General features: G+C 36.1%; 2 protein-coding genes across 2 annotated transcripts in view; one reads left to right on the top strand and one right to left on the bottom strand.

The window, feature by feature from the left end:
- The first annotated feature begins 858 nt into the window (after nucleotides 1-858).
- Nucleotides 859-6,637, top strand: C8H1orf146 (chromosome 8 C1orf146 homolog). The gene is made up of 5 exons (XM_072419886.1): nucleotides 859-940; nucleotides 2,917-3,010; nucleotides 4,627-4,795; nucleotides 5,202-5,280; nucleotides 6,302-6,637. The coding sequence occupies exons 1-5, from the start codon at nucleotides 872-874 to the stop codon at nucleotides 6,404-6,406; spliced, it is 516 nt and encodes a 171-aa protein (XP_072275987.1). The 5' UTR covers nucleotides 859-871; the 3' UTR covers nucleotides 6,407-6,637.
- A 152-nt stretch (nucleotides 6,638-6,789) lies between these two features.
- Nucleotides 6,790-15,692, bottom strand: part of GLMN (glomulin, FKBP associated protein) — a 34,545-nt gene continuing 25,642 nt past the window's right edge. Inside the window, exons 10-19 of the mRNA XM_072419885.1 lie at nucleotides 14,948-14,978; nucleotides 14,780-14,869; nucleotides 13,133-13,174; nucleotides 12,961-13,034; nucleotides 12,238-12,322; nucleotides 11,436-11,545; nucleotides 10,112-10,175; nucleotides 7,860-7,983; nucleotides 7,110-7,189; nucleotides 6,790-6,973 (exon numbers count right to left, since the gene is read on the bottom strand). Of these exons, the coding sequence (XP_072275986.1) occupies nucleotides 6,848-6,973; nucleotides 7,110-7,189; nucleotides 7,860-7,983; nucleotides 10,112-10,175; nucleotides 11,436-11,545; nucleotides 12,238-12,322; nucleotides 12,961-13,034; nucleotides 13,133-13,174; nucleotides 14,780-14,869; nucleotides 14,948-14,978 (826 nt within the window). The 3' untranslated portion in view covers nucleotides 6,790-6,847. The remainder of the gene's footprint in view (nucleotides 6,974-7,109; nucleotides 7,190-7,859; nucleotides 7,984-10,111; nucleotides 10,176-11,435; nucleotides 11,546-12,237; nucleotides 12,323-12,960; nucleotides 13,035-13,132; nucleotides 13,175-14,779; nucleotides 14,870-14,947; nucleotides 14,979-15,692) is intronic.

The following is a 15,692-nucleotide window of genomic DNA, read 5'->3' as shown; positions in this document are numbered from 1 at the left end:
TGGAAAGTAGAGGCTGTGTGGGGGACCAGGGTTGGGTGAGATGTCACCAGAGAGTATCAGTAAAGTAAAAAGGTACAGGAGCACAGACAGAGAAATAAGGAGAGTGAAAGAGCAGAGAGACAACGAGTTATCAGACTGGGGAGTGCAGGGAGTAGTGCCAACAAAGAATAACTGTTGGGACAAATTGGTGAAAACATGAAATCATGTTACAAGTAATTCACCCCTTATTGGTAATATATGAGGGAAAACTCAGGAAATGCAGTTGCTACCCTTCACTCATTTTGTAAAAGTCTTCTACAGTCTACATTTGCTTTTTGCCCTTTAGCAAAAGAAGGCATAATAGACAACATAAAAAGTAGCACTAAATAAACGAAAATAGGGTATGCGAATGGCTCAAGCTGTAAAGACAGCCAATATCCTTCCATTAGTTTCCTCAGACATTTCTTAGCCTGTGGTACAGGCCTGGTTACCATAGCAACATAGGTTGCGAATGACAGAACAGGAATAGCCAAACATTTAACAAATTTGTAAGCTGGAGGCACTTAAACAGTTTATTAATATATTAATATAGCGACAGCGAGACCAAATATATTTTTATTCTAACAACCATTAGAAAGACCAATTGATAACCACTCTCTTTTAAACAATATGCCGACGAGCCTAAGTAGGCCTCATGAATGTCCTAGTGGAGAAATCATTTTGGAGGGCCACTGTAATCTTTTTCTGACATTTCAATCTTTCATTCATTTGCCTGTGTACAAGAGTTAATGTTTGCAATGCTCATTTGGTATGGTTCATAGTATTTGCTTAGCTTATATTACTTTTACCTTTGTACATATCTGTGTCCACCTAGTTAAGAATTCTGAAGAAAATGGCCGCACAAAGTATAAAGAAGACTGAAATCTGGAGCACTACAGTGATCATGAGTAACAAATTGAAGGTATTGTTGAGTGCTGCTAGACACTATTACATCCAATCCTAATTAAAAGCAATATGGTTACAAGGCATGGGGACCAAATTAAATGCACGGTGATAAGACCCTAGATCCATAAAACACTACAATACTAATGCTGATGGGAACTCAAAACGTCTCAGGTTATCACTCCTTTGAATCATTGTTAGGCAATATCTGCAAGTTTCAGTGAGGTATTTATTTAGGGGAGCAAGAAAACAATCTTTTTTCATAAAAAAGAAAAATCGCAAATTACACATTAGGAATTCATTCAAGCAGCAGCATTGCATTAAAGTAATTCATAATAATTATAAAGCAGTTATGTGCTTAGCTCACTGCTGCATTAAAGACTCCCAAACCATTGGTGCATTTCTAGGTGTCCTCATTTTCCTGCATTCAATGTTGCCTTAGAATGTACCTTAAACGCAGATTATCATCCTACTGACTTTCACTGAGCAATGCACATGGCAGCTCAGACCTGCTTTGACAAAGCATGTCCTTTTGAGATGCGTTTGAATATGATGTTTGATATTCAAATTCATTTATTCACATTGAAATTTATCAGCAATTCATACCCAAATGTATTTTTTTTTTTTTTTATATTAAAAAATATCCCTGAACACTTAGGCTACGTACATACGTGCAATAATTAATATTTTACCGATCGTCCAATAATCTTTATTAAAAAAAGGGCACAACAACCACGATAATTGGGGAATGTCGATGGAAACGAACGGCTAATCTGATTGGGCGACGATCATTCGCTATTTATTGTGTGTACGGTCGTTCAGTGATCGTGGATGATTCTGAGGAACACTTTCTCTGGTACACGTCACTTTCCTGCATCGTTCAAATGATCAAATCTAGTGTGTGTACATTATTGGTGATGTACATTATTGGTGATTAATAATAATCAAAATAATCGTTAATCAGTCCTTTTCTAACGATAATTTTTGCATATGTGTACATAGCCTTAGGCTTAGTCTACATAAACTTTTTTTCCCAGCGTTTACTGAGGCATTAAAAGCCCACGTTTGAAATTCGATAACGCTCCTTGAAACGTTTTAAAAATTAAAACGTGGGGTTAATGCAGGTGAATGCGTCCATTAATTTCAATGTGGATGTTTTCGTGCGTTTATAAATGCTTGAAACATAAACGCAGCATAGGAATTTTCCAGAAGTTTAAAGGCAAGCTTTAAAAAGCTAGTAAAAGTGCATATAAACACAGGAACATTTACATGCGTTTTTAAAACTGACCATGTATACCCAGCCTTAAAGTGAATAGGAGTGAGAAATAAAAGAAGTAAGAAAAATCCAGTTACTTTACCTGTCAGCCATTAGGACACGTGCTTTACACTGTGACTTACCCATTTTGTAATAGGTCCTTAAAATACAGGACACAATATGGACTAACATTGTATAGCGGAGAGTGTACAGCTAAATCTACTCCTCAGGGATATGTTTGCAGATTGGCTTTTTATTTCTTTAATTTTTTTATTTTTTCAGAGGACATTTAGAATAAAAGAAAATATTTTTAACATACCTATACTTATAAAACATTTTTAATATACTTTTTTCGAAGTCAAAGGTTCAGCGTACATTTAAAAAGAGTATCAAATTACGATTATTTAACAAAGCAATAAGGTGGGAGACAGTTTTAATGGTTTTCAGGTTGGTTACCATACAGCAGGTTGGACAGACTGGCATTTTATAGATTTATTAAAGCTCTCCAAGGCTGGAGAGAAAACACTTTCATCAGTGAAGCTGGGTGATCCAGCAAACCTGGAATAGATTTCTTCAACATAATTGGCTAGCAAATGTTTTTAATCCTGACCAGATCCTTTCCAGGTTTGCTGGAAATCACCCAGCTTCACTTATGAAAGTGTATTCTCTCTGTAAAAAAATTCTGTTAGATGGATAAATATTTATTTTACTGACATAATAGCACATGGTTCTAGTTTCAGGATCATGAGGTTGCAACATCCTTACAAAGCCAACAGCATAAAGTGCGTTTTTCAGAATCTGTGCAAAGTGGGTCTATCATTTTTCCTCTCTCTGGTAAGTAACAGACTGCGTCTGAGGTGGGTATCCATGCAGAGCTTCTCTTTCTTCATCTACAGGTCTTTTTTTGCTTTGGGGGTCCCTCCTTCCACATAATTGATGATTTAAAAACAGTCTGGATTTGTTATGCTCACAATTAAAAAGTTCTGTTATAAATTTAGAACATAGGTCTTCACATTTACTTTGTTTAATGGTGCAAAAACTATCATTCATTACTTGAATATAAAGATAGTACAACAGCCACATCACTGGTCATAAAATCCAGAACAAAATGTATTTAATTCCATTAATACCATTTAAAAATGGTAAATCCAAAGCTTTTCAGGAGTTGCAACATTCTTCCCTCATCAGGGCTTTGTATCTTTGGTAAAAGTGGATTGCGAGCAAATTTGCCTGTATGCTTTTTTTTCTCTACACCCAGTGATATATGTGTAGGTTGGGGGGGGGTTGGGTGCTGGAGTTTTCTGCCATGTAAGAGCAATGTCGAGTAACTATAGATCACAAATTTCATATCACAAAAAATTACAAAATTTTTTTTTTTACCCAAAGTTGGAATTTTAAAAAATCTTATCATACCTTTGATCAACAAACCGGAGTAATACAAAATTAGTTCCTAACAACTGTAGCTAAAGTGGAAAAAAATGTTACTAGTATTCTTCCTTATATTGTTGTAGGCCAACCACCAATATACTTTGGTAATGACAGTGGTGGATGAAGGAATGCTTTGGGACATATATATATTTATCTCCTTAATATTACTGTAATACAAAAAACACAAGTCTGTATCTGTGATTCAGTAAAAAGGAAGTGGGTCGATCCATCATAACTACTTTTTGTCAAGATTTTGTTCAAGCATTCTGTTTTACGCTAACGCAGCCAGGCCTGGTAGTTATATACATAAAGGCTGTTCATAACAATCTAGTTTCAGCAGTGAATTGAAACATTGCTTTGATATGTTACTCAAAGATAACTTATCATTTTGTTCCCTCTGAGCTGACATTCTAGTAAAATTGCAATAACATTAATAGTATTTCTGCAGCTTTGTGTATAAAATGTTTCACAGTAATTTATGCAAGTAAATTACAAATATTGAGATGAACACATAAATCCAAAATATTTTAAGGCATTTTGTAAAGATATGGTTTATAAAACAGTTAATAATCATTGTTTTGCTGGAAAAACAAAGAAAATATGTTTAATTTAATCTTATGCCCTACCAACAGATTCTAATAATGTGGACCTTAAAATTACATTTTTTGCATCTCTTAAGGCCTAAAAATGTTTTTTAAATATTGTAGTTTGCAAATATTAGCAATGAAGCACCACCGCCACTTTCTCTAGATTGTAAACCTGAGATTTTAGTGAGAAAGATGAGGATTGTGTGTACTGTGTAGTTCTCTTCCATTAATCTTTCCCTCCTAAAGAGAGTAACAATGGTATTCATAAACTTACTATAAAAGAAACCATTATTTTCCAAATCAAGTTTGTTAAAAACCTAAATGGTACACAGTGCAAACAATGATGTGATTATGGAATTTTTCTTTGATTTTCTTTACCTGGTGTTACGTAAAAGCATATTTAGATGATATCTTTAATTTTGTAATTGTGTTAAGGGATTGCCTTCTTGTTAGCAAATGCTGAGGAGCTGTTCAATACACCCATTGAAGCAGTACATGATATGATACAGCAATTTATCTCTGTGCATCGAAACAGTTTCCTAGTAATAGTGGCAGCTCTTCATGGACTAGAAGAAAAGGACCTAATGTTCAGAATTCAACTGAGGTATAGATATTTATTTTCATTGCATTTATTTATAGTATGTGTGGATTTGTTGATAATTATGAAGTAGATATGTGGGTATTATTTTAACTATATTAGTCTACAGGAACTCATACACAGTATCTTATCTATCTACATTTTATTAACATACACGTGTATAGTCATATGCAGACATTGTTCATCAACTTGTATGTTCTGCAAAAGCAGGTGTACAAGCAGCTAGACCCATCACAGTATTTGCCCACAGTTACGCCAACTGTGACCTCTTCTCTATTCTCTCAATACCTTTGGTGATACAGAACACTAACAATTCTCTACATTTAGGTTCAATGCTTTCTGAATTTCTTACGTCTGATGATCCACCTATTTAATAGAGCCTTGCATTTGCCTTTTTTTTATATGCCTGCAGATTCCTTGGAAGTAATTTGCGGATTATTCCTGCGCACAATAGCGCAGATGCTGTTAAAAGCATGTTAACAGTGGCCAAGGTAAGTATGTTGTATTTTATGATATGTTGTACTCATAATATTTTCGGAAATGACATAATTTAAAATAAAGTGTATATTTTATGTATCACATGCACTGCCTGTATAGATTCAATCAGACTGCAACTGCTTTAAACAGGTTACCTTTAGCCCCAGTAGCCTCCAGCATGTAACTAGTCACTAACATTCGGATGAATGATGAATTTTGGTACAAGGAACCAGTCAGTTTTTTTGACTCCTTTAACAGTATTGCAGCTTGTCATGTGACCATGTTAAAACCTCCTCCAGTCCTAAGCAGCATTTTCCCTCACAGATAAAGGTGTCAGACTGCCAGATGTTAGCATGTGGTATAGTCTGTCTGCTATTTCTATATGCAGTACTTATAAGCAGATCTTAGCCCTAAATGAATGGCACTTAATTTGCTAATGCTATTGTATTGTAAATAGATGCCATTAAAAATTCCTCACTTATTTTGCATCTCAGATTTCTTGAATGTGACAACACTGCAGATTGCTATTATAAGCAGTGTCATAGTCTATTTTGTTAGTCTTTTAAAATGACAACACTAAACAAAACCTTGAGAAATAAGAGAGTGTTGTCAATCTTTTACAGGTTACTTGTATGAATAAGACCTTCATGGCAGGTTCACCAGGTATTAATGATAGTACTTATAAAATAGAAAAGTAATTACAAAAATGCCATTTATTCAGAGAGGTTTAAGCTAAACTAAAGCAATACAAATATCCTCCAATCCATTCATATACAGGAACCGGAAAATACAATATAAATAAAAGATGGGTTCCTAAACGAAGCACCATCATGGTAAATTAGAGGTACACAAAAGGTGTTTAATAACGTGGGACCAAGATAAGCTAATAATGTTATAGGGACACATGAAGATATACAGTACATATTTATTTGTAAACTATGGAAGGAATGGGATTAAGAACATAAACCTTAGGCGCTCTTTATGCACCTAAAGGCATTGCACTTAGTACAATTCTAATTTTTTATGACTTTGCAGGCCACATGCAAACCTCACATTGAAAACATATTGGACAAGCTTCTACAGGCTAAGATGCATATTGTGGAAAACAGCCCAGTGTGGAAAAAACTTGACCAGATGTGATGCTACAGCTCATCAAAAATGCATCAATACCTGTTGAAACTGCATAGAATTTGTTTAAATGTGTGTTTATTTTATTTAGTAGCTGTTTACAACAATACATGTTAGTTTATCCAGGGGTCAATACTACATTTACCTTATCTAGCTGTACAGTAAATGCACAATAGAAAATATGTCTTTCCGCAGCCTATGCTGCAATTATGTGGCATTAGATATTTAATATTAAATTTTTTATTTTCATGTGAACAGCCTCACAAGTGTACACTTTGTCAAGAAAGAAGTTTTGCAAGTTTTTGCAGACTCTAAATGAACCTTATATAACAAAGCATATTTAATGTAAAACAGTTTCCAAAACTTAAACAAGTATAGTGAAAATCAGCAAAATCTTCATCTTATAAAAATTTTATTGCCTAAAAGTTGAAGATAAATAAAGAACAGAACAAGCTAAACATATTTGCTTGACCCAATTTTCTCCTCGGGCGCAGATTTTAGTTTCACTTCAATGAGCTCTTCAACTCTTGCTAGGACACTTTCCATTAAATCAAATGTGAAAATAGCTGACTGTAGAACCTAAAATGTCAAAAACCGTTAATGTTGTTTAGATAAGCACAATGACACTACAACATCACAGAGCAGAATCTAGAACGTGGTTCATAACCAGGCAACTGCACACAGCTAGAGGTCTACAAAAAACAAAACCGTATACCTGAAGCTGCATTTCAGGAGTCATGTCAGGTAACTTGGTCCCACCAGCGGTTACAGAACAAACTGTCTTAGAATGTGGCCCTGTAACACAGAACATTAACCAGAAGTCAAAATATTTACAGCAGTCAGAGGTGTCAAAAGAAAAGGTCATGATGAAGCATATTGCGCAAGTGTCTTTTGGGGAAACAGAAAATTCCCCTCATCACTTCAGTATATTAGGGTGAAGTTTAGTAGTGTAAGTAGGATGGAAGGGGTCCAAAAGTGGCATCCCCCTATAGCAGGCAACACTGATGTCATTACATCAGCACTTGCAGCAGTAGGAGGATTTCTCAAAGACAGGACATTAAGGTGACTGGCAACTGCAAGAGGTAGGTAGAGAAACAACAAACTGATGAGCTCATGCTCTCTTGTCAGTGTGTTACTTTGGTTAATCATTTGTGTGCAAGACATCTGAATAGCTCCCAAGTCATGCTGTACAATGGCTAAAGGCAATAAAATTAATTTATATACGATAGTTGCACAAGACAATGGCTCAACCCCACCCCTCTCTATGGACACCCCAATGAAATCCAGTTATCACCAGCCTGAAGCTTTCTGTATTTTAAGGTACAATATTCTTTGTGTTAGACCACCAATATTAGTAAATGTGTGTATGAAAATGTCTTTAAAAAAAATTAATATTTTTTATTCACAGAAAAAGAAAATAAATGTACGACAATACATGGAAATGAAAAGCTGTCTTGGTTCTCACCTTTCTTTTTCTCATTTGTGCTTTTTATTTCTGCTTCATAATGCGCTCTGGACATATTAAGTCCAGTGTGAAGAGGCTTTAGAAATTGCAGTTCAATTTTATGTAGTTCTGTCCATACTCCAGTCTGTTCAGTTACAAGAATATAAAGAAAGCAATCAATAAGAATGAGTTGATTAAACATAAATTCACATCAGTATATTTAATAGTGGAGACATTTATGAACACTTCTGGGTATTGCCAGCAGCAGAACCAGAATGAGATTATGATGTTTGGTGGTGGGGAGCTTACTTTTTTTTTTACTTGATTTTTTTTTTTTTTTACTTACCATTTGCAAGTTTAGCTTCTTCAGGTATGTACAGGCTTTATAAAGCAGAATGCAGATGCAAGCGCCCTCACAAAATGCCTCCATGTTTATTCAGGTTAAGAAACTTAAGTCACCTTAATTGATGTCATATCTACTGCATATATGTATCATGTATGTGTTCATCCCAGCACTTTGACATGTTAGGATTCTATGCTGAGCTGTATACAGTTAGGTCCATAAATATTTGGACAGACAACTTTTTTCTAATTTTGGTTTTGTACATTACCACAATTAATTTTAAATGAAAACTCAGATGTAGTTGATCTGCAGACGTTCAGCTTTCAGTGGGTTGAACAAAAAGATTGCATAAAAATGTGAGGAACTAAAGCCTTTTTTTTTTTTAACACCATAACTTCATTTCAGGGGCTCAAAAATAATTGGACTAATTAAAAAGCTGAAAATGAAATGTTAATTTCTAATACTTGGTTGAAAACCCTTTGCTGGCAATGACAGCCTGTAGTCTTGAACTCATGGACATCACCAGATGCTGGGTTTCCTCCTTTTTAATGCTCTGCCAGGCCTTTACTGCAGCAGCTTTCAGTTGCTGTTTGTTTGTGGGCCTTTCTGTCCGAAGTTTAGTCTTCAACAAGTGAAATGCATGCTCAATTGGGTTCAGATCAGGTGACTGACTTGGCCATTTAGGAATATTCCACTTCTTTGCTTTATTAAACTCCTGGGTTCCTTTGGCTGTATGTTTTGGGTCATTGTCCATCTGTATTATGAAACGCCTCCCAATCAATGTGACTGCATTTAGCTGGATTTGAGCAGACAGTACGTCTCTGAACACCTCAGAATCGGCTGCTTCGGTCCTGTGTCACATCATGGATAAACACTAGTGTCCCAGTGCCACTGGCAGCCATACACGCCCAAGCCATCACACTGCCTCCGCCATGTTTTACAGATGATGTGGTATGCTTTGGATCATGAGCTGTTCCACGCCTTCTCCATACTTTTTTCCTGCCATCATTCTGGTAAAGGTTGACCTTGGTTTCATCTGTCCATACAATGTTTGTTTTTCCAGATCTGTGCTGGCTTTTTTAGATGTTTTTGAGCAAAGTCCAATCTAGCCTTTCTATTCTTGGGGGTTATGAATGGCTTGCACCTTGCAGTGCACCCTCTGTATTTACTTTCATGCAGTCTTCTCTTTATGGTAGACTTGGATATTGATACACCTACCTCCCAGAGAGTGTTGTTCACGTGGTTGGCTGTTGTGAAGGGGTTTCTCTTCACCATGGAAATGATTCTGCAATCATCCAACACTGTTGTCTTCCGTGGATGGCCAGGTCTTTTTGCGTTGCCGAGTTCACCAGTGCTTTGTTTCTTTCTTATGATGTACCAAACTGTAGATTTTGCCACTCCTAATATTGTAGCAATTTCTAAGATGATTTTTTTCTGTTTTTGCAGCTGAAGGATGGCTTGTTTCACCTGCATGGAGAGCTCCTTTGACCGCATGTTGTCTGTTCACAGCAAAATCCCCTCCCTCCCTTTAAATCAACTCCAGGGCTTGATTTGTTTGGGTCATAAAATCAGCAAGTACTAAAGCCTAAGAATGTGGCAACTAGGCACATGAACTACTCAACACACTGACAGGGACTGACTGAAGATGGTATTCATTCCCTGAGCCAGCCATTAGTAGACCCTATTCAGGTTGAGGTTCAGTGTACAGACACAGCCTATAGATGAGTACTGGTGCTGTGAACCTATTAACCATGAAATCATCCCACATTGCAGGATGCCATTGCTTGGGTAAGAAATAAAGATTAATAAAACCAGGGGCAGACTACATCTGATTCATTTGCACTTAACATACTTTTTTTTTTCTTAAATCTACACCAATCCTTTCAATATGTATGACAGGCTGCTAGTACTGTACAATAATATTACTTACTTCATTACTGAATTCATCATCTTTAATAACCAGGTACCTCAGAAGGTTGAGGGAAGCCATAATTCTGTATGGGAAAACACAAGTTACAGAATGTTTTTTTTTTTTTTTTTTTTTTTTTTTTTTAAACATAACCCTTTTACTTCAAACCTTACAAACAGGAGGAAGATCTACCTGTAAAGCTAAACTTTTGTACTTACACAATACCATCATGGAGCTATAAAACGTGCCCAGCATACAAATAAACAACCTGTGTGCACAATAATGATCCTTTTAATCCAGGCAGGTGACTGCTTTTTAAAATTCACTTCTCCTGGATAATGTATGTCTAATCTCTGACACATCTGAAAAGTTTTTTATTTTTTTTTTCATGAAACAGGACTGTGAATTTAAGTGGTACCTTCCGGTGGATAGATGGGTGTCACGCTGCAATGTGTACACTTCTTTACTGTTGCAGATCATGGAAGCCAAGATGTTATAGACTGAAAAAAGGTTTAATATTTTCATGTGTTTATAATTAACAGTAGCACCAATTATGACTTTCCAGATATTTGTAATGTTTGGAGGGTGTTCTGCTTTAGTCATGGAAGCAGGGCTTTAGATTTTGCAACAAAAAACATTTTTTTAGTAGTAAACACACACACAGCTTTTTTTCAGTTTATCTATGGGCACCTACATCATCTGATTCCTCTGGGTTACTGCATTTTTATATTTATTATGCCTCAAAAGTATTTAAAAGATGAATGTCATTTTTTTGAGGAAGCTCAAAACACCATGTCAGCTGTACCTAGTGCAAGTGGTATGAAAATGCAGTCTCACTAAGAATGTGCAATAGAATATCAGTGACCCCTGAAGGGGTCATTTTCATAGCTCCTCACAGGAATCATTGCTTACACCAGAGTTCAGGGCTCTTGAGAGGAGCACTAGAACAAGGTGAAGTGATGTGTTTAGGAACAACAGTGATGGGCCCCTGTGCTTCTATTGCTTCTATTGCTTCTATTGCTTCTAAGTGCTGCAATGCAGGCAAATTATGGCCAGTTGGAAGGGTTTGCCCACCAGCCATATTCTGCCTGCATTGTAAATAGAAACTCAGGGGCCCAGCGCTGTCGTTTCCAAACCCATTACGGCACCTTGTCTCAGTGCACCTCTCAAGATCCTGCATTGCAAAGTGAACCACAGAGATCCAATGATGATATTAAAAGTAAGGAGTGAAAAATATTAGCATGTTATTGGGAGTATGAGGGAAAAACAGCAAAAGATTAACTCCAATTTTTATTGACATGTCATTTACATGATATATGGTATTTTAAAATTGAATTTAACCAACCTGTCAGAATTTTGAAGTAAATCAGTTTCTGCTCCTTCTTGAAGCGAAAGCACCATATGCAGAAGAGGGGTCAGTCGAGTCCCTAGGAACCACTTGTTTGGGGTATCAGTCTAATAATCCAAAAGTAAACATTACAATTAATTTGACTGCCGATTCTCCCAGGTCAGTAATCAAGAAAAAATTAAAGCCAGGGGTACAAGCACAAAGATCTGCAGTAGCATATCCTATATTTTTTTTATAACAAGTTTCTTCTTCATTAAAGATGCCATCACTTGATTTGAGATTCATTAGCCATCTAAGCAGAGAGTACAGGTGATGCACTGAGGCTGCAGATTTGTGAACTCTGACATATGTTTTCTCTTTCAAAACACTAGGCAGGTATACAGCACAGCAGGATTTAATAAATCACAAGAGCAAATGCATTACTTTAGAATTATTATGGCAAGCACAGCCATTCCTTTGTGTGTTATAGTCATCTAAGGTCAAAGTTGTGGGTCGGGTAAAAAAGAGATAGACCATATAACTGAATGGACAACTGTCTTACAGTAAATTTACCTCTCACTTCCTACCTAAATGCTTTGTAGTGTATGGAGGCCTTAGAAATGTTTATTCCTGAACAGGAATTGTGTATAGCCAAAGTAAAAATGTCAGTTGGTAAAATATGTTGGTGTGCTTATTGATGAGTATCAGGGAGCAAAAACACAGTCTACGGAGAAGTTTTTCTTTATTTCTCTTTAACTTCATGACTCATAATATCACCATCTATGCCTGAAATAGATCAGCTGATTGAACACAATCTCACCTTCAGTGCGAAGTCTATCTGATTCTTAATGTTGTGTATGACGTATCCCTCCACACCTGAATGATTGCTTGTCTTCAGCAAACACCTAAAGTGCAAAGCAGCTTGTTAGTTGGCTGGAGACTTTATAAAGTCTAATCTGCCACAACCGTTATTCTGTTAATTTTCAATAGACTATACTGGTAAATATACAAAGGGAATGGGATTTACTTCCGACAAATGCTGAATAGAAAGGCATGATACCTGACATTTTGGTAAAAGATTAATATCAGGGAGATAGCAAACATTTTTCAATGCACACAACTGCCACCCATTCAAAGGACTGATACAGTGACCATACAGTCAGCAAAGGATCAGGGCGAAGTTCTTTTTGCTCAACAGAGTAGAAGGAGCTCTGTGATAGGGGTAGAGCAGGTCATGCGACTGGACTCTAGAGTCCTGAAACTGGCACTGGTTGTGCTTTATAAGTCTGTGCTTTTTCTTTGCAGTAGTGGTATGGTCGCATTGCTTATTTTCATTTACCTTCTTCAGCTGTCTCATAGACAGTTACAAAACCTTCATTTTATTTTTATTACAGAATACTACTAAGTGCTGTGTAAATGTCGCTAAACAATGTTTGATTGGATTTTTTTTGAACAAACGTATGAGTATTGGATATTCCTTGCCCTTTGATAACAAGTGGCTCTAAGTCATGAAACAACAGTATATAGTTAGTCATACCCTTACCTGAATAACCTATATTTCCCTTCCACACAGAGCTTGTCAATCACCAGCTGTAACATTGAAAGACCTTTCTTCCTCTAAAAGAAAGATCCAGAGATTACACTGGAGATAATGAGGTTGTATTCTTACAGCAGACAATATACAATTTTCACCTAAGTCAGCTTCTCCGACTCACCAGATGTTCAATAGGGCACAATGTCACCACCTTCACTAAATCCTAATGGAGAAGACAGAAACACTGATTCAGTGCAAGTACAACATGAATGGATTACAGACTCCTAGCAGAATAAAAATAATTTCCTGCAATGCCAGGTGCCATCTGCAAAGTCATTGAGGAAGTAATTTATATAAATGCTTGATAATAGTCCACGTTTGATCAATGTAAAATTTTGTTTCCTGCTAAGCTCTTTATACAGACTCTACCACCAACTCAATAGGAATACCACGGTTTTGCTACAAGGTTTCAAATATAAAACTATAAATGTCTGCAGAGAATTTCATATGTATAAAATATTTGTGAAAAAAATGTATAATTGGTTCCCTAAAAATGTTTAACTTTTTGATTAAAGCAAAAAAGTGTTAGATCCTTTCCGCTTACCATCCCTGCCACACCTGTGTCTCTTTAGTTTCTAAGCAGCTCAAAGCTCTTGGGTCATAAGACAGCAGCATGGCTAATAAATGGAGTATTGTGCTGATGGTGTTTTTCCCTTCTAGTATTGCCTGAGCTCAGTGTCAGTTATTCAGTTATTGTTAAGAAAATGCATCTAATAAACAACTTTAAATATTACAACACAGAACGCTGTCAAAAAAAGAACATGTATGTTGGCACTTTGAAGGCAGCTAGACATAGGACAAAATAATTTATTCATATTTATTAATAAAATCACATTTTTAGAAAAAAATGTAAAAGCAAGAAATGTACATACTACTTACAGATATCCAATGTCTTTCCTGACCTCTCTGATGTGTGGTGCATATTGGGTAATTGCCCCATAAAAAGCCTTTTTTTTATTGAAACCACACAACAGCATATTGATAATATGGATTACATTTTTCTGTGATCAAATGTTTAACTATTTTTTTTTACACAGTAGTAATCAGTAGAATATATTTGTTTCACCACCTGTATATGTTGGTAAACACAGATTGGGAGGGACACAAAAAATAGAGATGGCAGCGATTGCCGGGCAAAGTGATTGGTTATCATTGTGATCACAGGGTCAGAAGCCACCTAATAAGACTTCTCATCTGTGTCGAGATATCAGTTGTCAGCGACAGCTAAATTGTGGTGTCAGTTGCACCAGCAGTTCAAAAGCATTACAATTAACAGTGAATAGGTAATAAATGGGTTCAGATGTGGTGTTAATTTTACTGACACTAAGCAGCTAAGTTTTAAAAGTCTACTACATGTAGTCAGTTCTGAGGCTATGCCTTAAAATGCATGCTGAAAGAATGAGTTTACATAAAAAATTTCCCCCTCCTCCAGTGATCTCCTATCTGGTAAGTCACAGTGATCAGCAATAGATGGATAAATTGGATAACAATACGCACAGTCAAGACCATAACATTTACTGTAAAGGCACCAAGACTGGCATTTGCTATATCATCCCTGTGCCAACCTCCTAATCCAGAACACTGGATGATACCACCAAGGATGGTGATGGCCAGCTCAGAAAAAAATGTATTGCCAAAACTACTGTGATCATATGTACATTAATATTATAATTATTAATAAACAGGATTTATATAGTGCCAACATTTTATGCAGCGCTGAACATCAACATTGTATTTGATGTTAAGTTGACTCTAGGAACTCACTCACCTGTATAACCTGGCCAAATGCTTTTATGTCTAGCAGCTCTTCATGGAGACTTTCATTGTCCACTCTCAGCAGGCTGTGTTCCAACAAATCCTAGAAATACACAGCTTATGAATATGTGCCATGGTTGCATCTGTCAGTCATCTACTCTAAGTTTAAATGTGAACTTACAAGGCCTTTGGACAATAGAGATTCTTCAGTCCTGAAAACAGAATTTATTACAATCTTAGAAAGGATTTCAATTAGTTATAAAGCAGTAGAAGCACAAGGCAGTCAATTTAATATATAGTCTCTTATTAAATACCTAAACTAATGTATTATATATAGCAAAACACCAAATTTATTAACACCAAATTAATATATAGCAAAACAACAAGGATTTTCTAAAGACACAGAAAAAAAACTACTATATTCAAAATAATATTAAAATCTTAATTTTTACATTCATGATTTACAAATTTTAAAACCCTTAAAAAAAAAAAAAATCATGATTCCATGAAACTTTATAATGTTTGGGTTAAGTATGAACAAGCTATATACAGCACACTGTCACTTCCCCAGGCTCCTGATCAAACCAATTTTGCTCGACATATAATCTGTACAAGTTGTTGAGTTTGAAGACTCACGCTTTTCACAGCATCAGAGGCCGCTTTTTCAAAGGAGAATTGGTGACACCTTGTTCTTACTGAAACATCAAAACAAACGGAATATATTGTTCAAAGAATCATCCAAATTTCCGTTGATCTCAGTTGCTGCTCATGCACAGAATATTATGAATGTAATGTTAGTATGAATGTGACCGTAATGTGCACTCTGTGTGTCCAACTCACAGATTATTAGATTAGTTTTAGGAGCAACTTATCCAAGCAGCATCATTTAAATTCCAAATGATGCCACCAAGGCCTGGTGATCAAAT

Source organism: Pyxicephalus adspersus, chromosome 8 (assembly GCF_032062135.1).
Source record: "Pyxicephalus adspersus chromosome 8, UCB_Pads_2.0, whole genome shotgun sequence".
NCBI lineage: Eukaryota > Metazoa > Chordata > Amphibia > Anura > Pyxicephalidae > Pyxicephalus > Pyxicephalus adspersus.
Note: the sequence above shows the minus strand (reverse complement) of the source record. Positions and strands in the feature narration are given on the sequence as shown.

Coding starts and splice junctions, on each gene's coding strand:
- C8H1orf146 (XM_072419886.1), top strand. CDS start 872: ATGGCCGCACAAAGTATAAAGAAGACTGAAATCTGGAGCACTACAGTG. Junction 941..2,916: donor TCATGAGTAACAAATTGAAG/GTATTGTTGAGT, acceptor TTCTAGTTTCAG/GATCATGAGGTTGCAACATC. Junction 5,281..6,301: donor GCATGTTAACAGTGGCCAAG/GTAAGTATGTTG, acceptor ATGACTTTGCAG/GCCACATGCAAACCTCACAT.